General features: G+C 45.4%; 1 protein-coding gene across 1 annotated transcript in view; it reads right to left on the reverse strand.

Annotated features, from left to right (window-relative positions):
* Window positions 1-11,628, reverse strand: part of ACOT9 (acyl-CoA thioesterase 9) — a 38,424-nt gene that overhangs the window by 5,316 nt on the left and 21,480 nt on the right. The window contains exon 7 of the mRNA XM_011935106.1: window positions 4,601-4,674. Coding sequence (XP_011790496.1) covers window positions 4,601-4,674 — 74 coding nt within the window. The remainder of the gene's footprint in view (window positions 1-4,600; window positions 4,675-11,628) is intronic.

Raw genomic sequence — 11,628 nt, forward strand, 5'->3', positions numbered from 1 at the left:
AAAAAAAAAAAAAAAGAATAACGCAAATGTAATACAATGTAGATGAAAGGCATTTGTTTGTTGCATTATTCTTTCTACTTTTCTGTAAGCATCAAATTTCTGGAAATAAAAAATAAGGGAAAAGGGATAATACTTCACTGTGGTAGAATCCAAAGATTTGATGAAACAACAATGGAAACAAAATAATTGAAACAGGCCGGTGGCAGTGGCTCACACTTGTAATCCCAGCACTTCGGGAGGCCAAGGCAGGTGGATCACCTAAGGTCAGGAGTTCGAGACCAGCCTGGTCAACGCGGTGAAACCCCGTCTCTACTAAAAATACAAAAATTAGCTGGGTGTGGTGGTGGGTGCCTGTAATCCCAGCTACTAGGGAGGCTGAGGCAGGAGAATCACTTGAACCCAGGAGGCAGAGGTTGCGGTGAGCCGAGATTGTACCACTGCACTCCAGCCTGGGCAACAAGAGCCAACCTCTGTCTTGAAAACAAAAAAACAAAAGAATTGAAACAACAGCTTGGAAAAGTGACATGTATCAGCTGGGAGTGAAACTTGCAGCAATGGCTTCAGTGCTTGAATAGAAGCCCCAGGCCAGTCACTGGCCCAGCTGGGGCTGGCAGGAAGGGCCAGAGTAGAGGGGTGTTATTCTTCCCTCAGATCACTAAGTGACCAACATATTTTTCTATCTTAATTTGACTATCCAAGTCAGCTTTCCACGCAGCAGCAAACATTTTTCACTGCAGACTCCTAAATCAAGTTTCTAATACAAAAGAGATTTCCCATAGGCCACTGGACTCTGTCCTGTGCAAAGAGCAATTCCTCCCACCCCAGCTCTACCCCCACAATTAGTTTTTCTCAGTCTGGGTGTAACTGTTGTTAGAAACCAGTAATTCCATTTAAGAGAAAAAAAGATGACGTAAAGTAAGTTGAAGACTATATGGTTAAATCTGACTTGAAAACGACCATGAGGCTTTTTCTTTGAGGCAGGGTCTTGCTCTGTCGCCCAGGCTGGAGTGCAGTGGTACAACCTTGGCTTACTACAACCTCCGCTTCCTGGGTTAAAGTGATCCTCCCACCTCAGCCTCCCACATCGTCTGGGACTACAGACACATGCTACCACACCTGGCTAATTTTTTGTACTTTTAGTACAGATGGGGATTCGTCATGTTGCCCAGGCTGGTCTCAAATTCCTGGGCTCAAGTGATCCGCCCACCTCGGCCTCCCAAAGTGCTGGGATTACAGGCATGAGCCACCACACCAAGCCTTCATGAGGCTTTTTGTTTGTTTAAAATATATCCTAGCTCTGTCCACTGAAAAGGCCTAGAAACAATAACAAACTAGTAACAATGTACTGTTCCAGTGCCCAGATTTTGAGGTCTAAATACCAGTTCCCACTAAAAGGAACCCCAGAACTACTTGGAGAAATGGATGACACCAGGCCTGAGGCAGGAAATATGTAAGATGAGCCCAAGACATCTTGTGTCAGAGAGCAGGAAGGTATCAAAGAGACAGGTGGAAAGGAGCCAGCTTAGAGCAACTCCCACTGCCCAAAGATGGCACACTTGGAGCATAAAGAGAAACGATGGCTGCAATTTATTGAAATACAGAAAACATATTAAAACCATGAATTCATAATGATACTTTTCTGGCAGGACAGTGGCTCAGGTCTGTAATCCCAGCACTTTGGGAGGCCGAGGCGAGAGGATCACTTGAGCTCAGGATTTTGAGATCATTCTGGCCAACATGGCAAAACCCCATCTCTACAAAAAGTTTAAAAATTAGCTGGGCAGCTACCCAGGAGGCTGAAGCCAGAGAATAGCTTGAACCGGGAGGTGGAGGTTGCAGTGAGCCAAGATTGTGCCACTGCACTCCAGCCTGGGTAACAAGAATGAAACTCCATCTCAAAAAGAAAGAAAGAAAAAAAATTAGCTGGGCATAGTGGTATGCGCCTGTGGTCCCAGCTACTCAGGAGGCTGAGGCGGAAGGATTCCTTGAGCACAGGAGGCCCAGGCTGCAGTGAGCCATGCTCATGACACTGCACTCCAGCCTGGACAGAAGAGCAAAACCTCATCTCAAAAAAAAAAAAAAAAACTGGGGCTGGGCGTGAAGGCTCACGCCTGTTATCCCAGCACTTGGAATGCCTAGGTGGGCAGATCACTTGAGGTCAGGAGTTCAAGGCCAGCCTGGCCAACCTGGTGAAACCCCGTCTCTACTATAAATACAAAGCAAATCAGCCAAGCATAGTGGTGCATGCCTGCAGTCCCAGCTACTCGGGAGGCAGAGGCAGGCGAATCTCTTCAATCCAGGAGACAGAGGCTGCAGTGAGCTGAGATCGCGCCACTGCACTCCAGCATGGGTGACCAAGCGAGACTCCATCTCAAAAACACATACACACAGAAAAACAAAACAAAAAGAAATTTAAAAACATGACACTTTTCTAAAAAGCCAAAAAACTAGGAAAGGCATGTCATCACCAGCTAGTGAACCAACTCCTTATTCTGAAAACATGTAAATAAAAGAATGAAGCATTGATCCCAACTCTCCATTTCAAACCCAGTTGCCCTAGTTGTTAAGAGAAAGCTCTTCTTTACAGAATTCCAGCTAATAAATGTAGAAGGAATGACAAAATTTGAGAATTACTCTAAACCGCCTCATGATAGTAATTAAAGCAATGATCAGCAGTGGACGTCGAAAGCGCTGGAAAAAGACTGATGGGAAACTCAGCTATTTGCAGGATGACAAAGAGAACCCCTGTAGATTGCTGCTGATCAGAAGAGGAAAAACTGAACTTCACAAAGAAGAGATTAGGCTGTAACTGCTTGAACCCCCACACCAATCTTAGCATCACTGTGAGTGGGACAACTTGTACCTCCTGATGTGATGCAACATGAGATATGAGATATACAACATCACCTATGTAGTACTCTCGCCAAATATGCTCAACCGAAATCTAATACAAGGCTTTACATCTAACTTCAGTTTAGAGAAATTACTAGGGATAGAGAAAAACAAGACCAAAAAACAAACAAACAAACCACCATGAGAAAGCAATAGGACAAATCCAGAAAGTGGGACACTATTTAGAACAAATGATCCAGCCTCTCAACGAGTGAATAAGAAACAATGGGGAAGACACACCTGCTCTGGATTAAAAAAGATTTAAGAGATTGCACAACTCAGCTGGGCGCGGTGGCTCACACCTGTAATCGCAACACTTTGGGAGGCTGAGGTGGGTGGATCACTTGAGGTCAGGAGTTCAAGACCAGCCTGGGCAACATGGTGAAACCCACATCTCTACTAAAAATTAGCCAGGCATAGTGGCACACGCCTGTAATCCCAGCTACTCAGGAGGCTGAGGCAGGAGAATCACTCAAACCTGGGAGGCGGAGGTTGCAGTGAACCAAGATCCCGCCATTGCACTCCAGCCTGGGCAACAAGAGCAAAATTCCGTCTTAAAAAAAAAGGATAGGCCGGGCGCGGTGGCTCAAGCCTGTAATCCCAGCACTTTGGGAGGCCGAGACGGGTAGATCACGAGGTCAGGAGATCGAGACCATCCTGAGCTACACGGTGAAACCCCGTCTCTACTAAAAAAAAAATACAAAAAACTAGCCGGGCGAGATGGCGGGCGCCTGTAGTCCCAGCTACTCGGGAGGCTGAGGCAGGAGAATGGCGTAAACCCGGGAGGCGGAGCTTGCAGTGAGCCGAGATCGCGCCACTGCACTCCAGCCTGGGCGACAGAGCTAGACTCCGTCTCCAAAAAAAAAAAAAAGGATAATATTCTCTTAAGTAACTACATTACTATTTTCATGCCTAACAAAAATAGTAAGTCCTTAATATATTCTAATATTAGTTCATATCCAGTTTTCTCCAAATATATCTTGAATGATTTGTTCAAATCAGGATCCAAATATGGTCCACATATTACATTTGATTTTTATGTCTAAGTCTTTTTTTTGGTAACAGCTTTATTGAGGTATAATTTGCATACCACACAATTCACCCATTGAAAGTATACAGTTTAATGGTTTTTAGTGTATTCACAGAATTGTGCAACATCTCTTTTTGTTGTTGTTGTTTTGAGATAGAGTCTTGCTCTATTGCCCAGGCTGGAGTGCAATGGTGCAATCTCAGCTCACTGCAACTTCCACCTCTCGGATTCAAATGATTCTCGTGCCTCAGCCTCCCCAGTAGCTGGGATCATAGGCACGTGCCGCCACGCCCAGCTAATTTTTGTGTTTTTAGTAGAGGTGGAGTTTCACCATGTTGGCCAGGCTGATCTCAAACTCCTAACCTCAAGTGATCCACCAGCCTTGGCCTCCCAAAGTGCTGGGATTACAGGCGTGAGCTACCTCGCCTGGCCTGAGAATATTCTTATTTTTTAAAAGATGCCTAACGTATTTAAGAGTGAAATGTCATTATGTCTGGGATTTGCCTTAAAATATAAATTTTCTTTAAACAACAGATGAAACAAGAACGGCCAAAATATTGCAATTAAAATTGTAAAGTCCAAATGACAGGTATATGGACATTCATTATAGTCTTCTCTCTAGGCTTATGCATCTTTGAAATTCTTCAAAATAAAGAATTATGAAAAAATAGCAATTACCCTTTATTTTCAGAATCACGAGCCACCATTACAAATGTTGCATCCAAAACAGGACAAAATTCATCACCATGTAACTAAAGAACAAAAGAAAGAAAATGTACATATGAGAAACAGATTGATGGGGAAGACCTGTCACGACTCTAACAGACAGTATGTATGTAGCCGGGCGCAGTCGCTCACGCCTATAATCCCAGCACTTTGGGAGGCCAAGGTGGGAGATCCCTTGAGGCCAGGAGTTTGAGACCAGCCTGGTCAATATGGCAAAACCCCGTCTCTACTAAATAGTACAGAAATTAGCAGGGTGTGGTGGCACATGCCTCTAATCCCAGCTCCTCAGGAGACTGAGGCATGAGAACGGCTTGAACCCAGGAGACCAAGGTTGCAGTGAGCCGAGATTGCAGGCCTGTCTCAAAAAATAAAAATAAAAAAAAAAAGAAAAGAAAAGAGAGGGAGAGAGAAAGCCTGAAACTGGAAAAAGAGGAGAAGCACGCTCATTAACCATCATCTGCTAAGGGCCTACCCTGAGCCAGGCACAGCACTAGGCTCTGGGAATGGCAGGATGACAAAGGAGCCTGTGGCCTAGCAGAGGAGAAAAAAACCTCAAAGCCCAAACAGGGGGCTGGGCATGGTACCTCACACCTATAATCCCAGCATTTTCAGAGGCCTAGATGGGAAGATTGCCTGAGACCAGGAGTGCAAGACCAACCTAGGCAACATAGCGAGACCTGGTCTCTAACTAAAAATAAAAATTAAAAATTAGCCAGGCATGGTGGTGCATGCCTGTAGTACCAGCTAGTTGGGAAGCTGAGGCAGGAGGATCCCTTGAGCCCAGGAGCTCGAGGATGCACTGAGCTATGATCACGCCCCTGCATTGTAGCCCGGGTGCAAGAGAACATCCCATCTCCAAAACAAAACAAACAAAATGCAAACAGTATACTGCGTGAGATGGGCTGCTGGCATGGAGTTTGGAACTGTGCAAGACTGGGACCCAAAGGCAAGGGTCACAGAGGGTATCATAAGCGTTTAATTTGCCTGCTTCCCTCAGATCTGAGCTTCTTGCAGGGCGCACCTGTCCTCCTGATGGCACACCTACCCAAGTGGACCTCCCATCATGCTCACAAACACTAGTATGTTCCAGGGAACTGCGGTGTGCCAACCACTAGCACATGTTTATGCCTCCGTAGCTGGGCACAGGAGCTCCCAAAAAGAGGTAAAATCAAAGATGATTATGTGGGTTAAGTTAAATGCAGGTAGAGTATCTCTAATCCAAAAATAAAAAATACTCCAAAATCCAAAACTTTTCAAGCACTGACATGACACTCAAAGAAAATGCTCATTGGGGCATTTCAAGATTTTGAACTCTGGGATTAGGAATGCTCGACCAGTAAATATAAATATTCTGAAATCAGAAACACTTCTGGTCCCAGGCATTTCAGATAAGGAATACTCAACCTGTATTTACAATGCACAGGCCTCTGAGGTTTTAAGATGTTTCTTCCCTGCCCAACCCCCCCAGGAAGAGGGTCTCACTCTGTCACCCAGGTTGGAGTACAGCGGCACGATCATGTCTCACTGCAGTCTCGATCTCATGGGCTCAAGTAATCCTCCCACCTCAGCCTCCTGAGTAGCTGACACCATAGGCGTGCACCACCACACCCAGCTAATTTTTGTAGAGATGGGGTTTTGCCATGTTACCCAGGCTGGTCTTGACCTTCTGAACTCAAGCAATCTGCCAGCCTCAGCCTCCAAAAATGCTGGGATTACAGGCATGAGCCACCATGCCTGGGCCTTAAGATGTTTCTTTATCCCCTAGAAGTCTGTACTTCCAGGAAAATCATACCATAAAGTAATGACAGAAGCTATTTATAACCCGAGAGTATATTCGGTTCCCTCCTCAACAAATGATACAAGCCTCATCACTACTACCTACTCAGGCCCTTATCGCCTTCCCCCCTCAATTGCAGGAACAGTCTCACCAATCTCATTATGCCTCTGCCCTATTCAAACCTTTCAATAGTTGCTCCTTTCTTGCACCAGCACCTGGGCTAATCCTGTTAGCATGGCATATAAAGCCCTCCACAACAGAGCCCAGGATTCTTCTCCAGTTGTTCACCAAATACTGTGCTCATACCTGCACCTTTTTCTCTAGCCATAGCTAACTAACAATCGAGAGGTCCTGGGATAGAGCAGGCTGTTGACTGCCTCCTGTCTATATCTTTACCTGATGCCTTCCTCAGCAGCCTCATTCTTCACGACACTCCTCCCCTCCCCCATCCCTATTCCCCAGATTTTCTTTCCCTCCTTCATTCAGCCCCCTTAATAGAAAGAGTCTTCTCTTGACAGTGGTTCTCAATGTAAAAGAAGTAGATATCACTCTAATAGGGGGGCATTTGAAAAATACAGAGTGGTTTTGGTTGTCACATAACTTGGGGGGCATTACTGTGGAGGGGGGTAACCAGGGAGCTAAATCCCTCATAACGCAGGGGACAGGCCTGCAGAACAATGAATGCTTCCACCAGAAATGCCAACAGTGTCCCTGTTGAAAAATAATGCATAACAATATACTATATGATACTCATTTGTTTATGTGGCTGTCTCCCTACTGCACCGTGAGCTCCTGGAGGACAAAGACCATTTTCCTCCAGTTATACCCCTAGTATTTAGCACAAAGACTGGCAGATAGCAGATACCTGGTCAACATTTGCCAATGAATGAAGGAGGCAGGTTCTAGGCACTACTAGAATATCAACTCCAAGAGAATGGAACTTTATCTGTTTTGCTCACTGCTGTATGTCTAGCACAGGACAGGCACTCAATAAATGATTGCTAAATGAATGTGAAATGAATGGATGTCAGGAAGTGAGCTAGGTGACTCAAACCCAGGTCCTATCGTTGAGGAGTAGAGTCCACAGTGGAAGAGAAAAGACATGTTCATGCACAGCTCTGTAGGAGACTAGCAGGTGCCAGGAGAGTGAGTCACAGAGATGGTATTGAGGAAGGAGGCCTGGGGAAGGAACAGGTGTTACATGATGGGAGAAGAAGGAAAGGGATTGAGCATGAAGTTATCCTGGAGCACAGGGAGAATGTGGATACAAAGCCAGAGCACGAGAATTTCAGGCAAAGGAAAAAGCACCAGCAACTATACTCATTCACTCACTCCCAGCTGAATATCCCTTACCCAAAATGCTTGGGACCAGAAGTGTTCTGTATTTCAGACTATTTTGGAGTTTTGGATTTGGAATGTTTGCATTCAATACTCACAGGTTGAACATTCCAAACCCAACAAGCATTTCCTTTGGGCATCATGTCAGTGCTCAAAGAGTCAGATTTTGGAGCATTTCAGATTTCAGAGTTGCAATGTTCAACCTATATGTAAATTATGGTTTACTATCATGAACACCCACTAGTGCCAAGCACTAGAACGCAAAGATGAATAACTCCCTATTCTTACGATGCTTGAAGGCCAGTGGTGAGCATTAAGAAGGTATATAAATGATAAGTCAAAGGGAATATAGTTGGAAACATAGGCTGGGGCTAGTTTATGAAGCCCCTTGGGTCCTAATTAATCAAAGGAGTTTTGTTTTTTGTTTGAGATGGGGTCTCACTCTGTCACCCAGGTTGAAGTACAGTGGCGCAATCTCAGCTCACTGCAACCTCCACCTCCCAGCCTCAAGCGATCCTCCCACCTTAGCCTCCCAAGTCACAGGCGCACGCCACTACACCGGCTAATTTTTTGTACTTTTTTTTTTTTTTTTTTTTTGAGATGGAGTCTTGCTCTGTCACTGAGGCTGGAATGCAGTGGCACGATCTCGGCTCACTGAAACCTCCGCCTCCCAGGTTCAAGCGATTCTTCTGCCTCAGCCTCCCCAGTAGCTGGGACTACAGGCACGTGCCACCACCCCCAACTAATTTTTCTATTTTTAATAGAGATGGGGTTTCACCATATTGGCCAGGCTGGTCTCAAACTCCTGACCTCATGATTTGCCTGCCTTGGTCTCCCAAAGTGTTGGAATTACAGGCATGAGCCACCATGCCCAGCCAATTTGTTGTACTTTTTGTAGAGACAGGATTTCACCATGTTGCTCAGGTTGGTCTTGAACTCCTGAGCTCAAGAGATCCACCTGCCTCAGCCTCCCAAAGTCCTGGGATTGGAGCCGTAAGCCACTGCGCCTGGGCCAGTCAAAGGGGTTTAGACTTTAATCCACAGATAATGAATGGTCACTGAAGGTTTCTGAGAAGGGAGGTGACCTGATTCAAGATCAGCTTTGGAAGACTTATGCGGTAAAAATGCATGAAATTAACAGAGAGAGGTCAGGCTAGAGAAAGTCAGGTTAATTAAAAGACTCTTAAGGCACTCACACAAGAGGCAGCGAGGACTTGAATAAAACACAGGGCCAAAAGGATGTGGGGAGAAAGAATTCTGGTGAGTTGCTGTGGGTGATGAATTTGCAAGACCTGGCAAAAGGCTGCATGGGAAAGGGAAAAATTAAAGCTGTCACAAAGGTTTGGAGCTGGAGGAAACAGGAGGCTGGCAAAGGGGAGACTGGAGAAGGATGAGAATTGGAGCCATTCAGTTTGGAATGTACTGTTTATTGGAACTTGAGGTAGCAACAGCACGTCTAGGTGAAGAAATTAAGGAGCACTCAGAAAAGCGGGTATGAAGGTCAAGCCCAAAATAGAAATTTGAGGCCACCTCAACAGTATTTATAATAAATTAATATTATTGCTAGGCTGGGGGCGGTGGCCCATGCCTGTAATCCCAGCACTTTGGGAGGCCGAGGCGGGCAGATCACTTGAGGTCAGGAGTTCGAGACCAGCCTGGCCAACATGGTGAAACCCCGTCTCTATAAAAAATACAAAAACTAGCCAGGGATGGTGGTGTGCACTTGTAATCCCAGCTACTAGGGAGGCTGAGACAGAAGAATCGCTTGAACCCGGGAGGCAGAGGCTGCCGAGATCATGCCACTGCACTCCAGCCTGGGTGACAGAACGAGACCCTGTCTCAAAAAAAAAAAAAAATTCCAACAGTGGTTACTGTGTAATTGGCACTGTAGCAAGTACTTCACATGAATAGGTTTTTTCCAATTTCCCTTTCCACAACCATGTAACATGGTGCTGTTACTAGTTTCATGTTACATTGGAGAACACAGAGGCTCAGAGAGGTGGTTTACCCACAGCCACATGACTAGGAAGCAGCAGCGCTGGGATTAGAACTTAAATCTATGCAAACCAGAGGTAGAGTGCTTATCCCCACATCACTTCTCCGGAATAAAAAAGATCACTCAAGTCATAAGTGATTAGTCAAATAGCCAGTGAAGAATGCAAATTTAAAACAAAAGTGTTTACTTGTCTGACACTGATTTCCATTGGTTCTCTCTCAATAATTCCTGTATCACTTTTTCAACCTATTTGTCCAAGATTCAAATTTTCAAGATTCCCTAAAAGGCAGGTCCTGTGCCAGGAATCTGCTGTGCATGGCACGGCACTGAGCAGACTAGGAATTAACCAAGAATTTTTTTTTTTTTAAATGGAGTCTCGCTCTATTGCCCAGGCTGGAGTGCAGTGGCGCGATCTCGGCTCACTGCAAGCTCTGCCTCCCAGGTTCACACCATCCTCCTGCCTCAGCCTCCCGAGTAGCTGGGACTACAGGCACCCGCCACCACACCCAGCTAACTTTTTTGTATTTTTAGTAGAGACAGGGCTTCACCATGTTAGCCAGGATGGTCTCGATCTCCTGACCTTGTGATCCGCCCACCTCGGCCTCCCAAAGTACTGGGATTACAGGCATGAGCCACGGTGCCTGGCCAATCATTCTTAAATAAGTTTTCCACAACGAAATCTTGGACATACACTGAATCATTTTATTTCTGTGTTGTTATTTCTGTGTACCTCTTTGAGGTACTTTTTCTTGTCAAATTTCTTCATTTGTTTGTAATAGCTATTCTGAGTTTTACTCATCAGATGAGCTGTTCCTAACTACTGTAATAGCTCAAATGACTGTTAAGGGTCCAATTGTGTCCCCCAAAAAGACACGTGGAAATCCTAACCCCCATAACTGTGAATGTGACTGTATTTGGAAATAGGGTTGTTGCAGACATAATTAGGTAAAATGAGGTCATGCTGGAGTAGGGTGGGCCCTTAACCCAGTATGATTAGCAGCATCCTGACAAGAGACACCAGAGAGACAGACACACGAGAGAACACCATGTGATGGCAGAGGCAGAGACTGAATGAAGTGCTACAGCTGGAAGACAGGGAACACCAGGGATTGCCAGCAAACCACCAGAAGCAAGAAACAGACAAGGAAGGTTTCTCTCTTACAGGTTTTAGAGGGAGCATGACTCTGCTGACACCCTGATTTTGGATTAGTAGCCTCCAAACTGTGAGTCAATCAATTTTCTGGTTTTGTGCCACCAGTTTATGGCACTTTGTGGTACTGCTGCCCCTTGGAATCCAGAACTCACCACCACCACCCGCCAATACCAAAATCCACAGATGCTCAACTCCACTATATAAGATGGTGTCGTATTTACACAAAACCTATGCACCTCCTCCTGTATACTTTAAATCATCTCTGGATTACTTACAATACTTAATACAATATAAATGCCATATAAATAGCTGTTTGAAGGCCAACCATGGTGGCTCATGCCTGTAATCCTAGCACTTTGGGAGGCTAAGGTGGGAGGATCACATGAGGCCAGAAGTTCAAGACCAGCCTGGGCAACATGGCAAAACTCCATCTCTATTTCTCTATTTTTAATTTTTTTTTCTTTTTTTGAGATGAGTCCCACTCTGTCACCCAGGCTGGAGTGCAGTGGCATAATCTCGGCTCACTACAACCTCCACCTCCTGGGTTCCAGTGGTTCTCTTCCCTCAGCCTCCTAAGTAGCTGGGATTACAGGCATGCACCAACATGCCTGGCTGATTTTTGTATTTTTTAAATAGAGACAGGGTTTCACCATGTTGGCCAGGCTGGTCTCAAACTCCTGGCCTCAAGTGATCTGCCCACCTCAGCCTCCCAAAGT

The sequence above is a fragment of the Colobus angolensis genome, unplaced genomic scaffold (genome assembly GCF_000951035.1).
Source record: "Colobus angolensis palliatus isolate OR3802 unplaced genomic scaffold, Cang.pa_1.0 Scaffold140, whole genome shotgun sequence".
Classification (NCBI taxonomy): Eukaryota; Metazoa; Chordata; class Mammalia; order Primates; family Cercopithecidae; genus Colobus; species Colobus angolensis.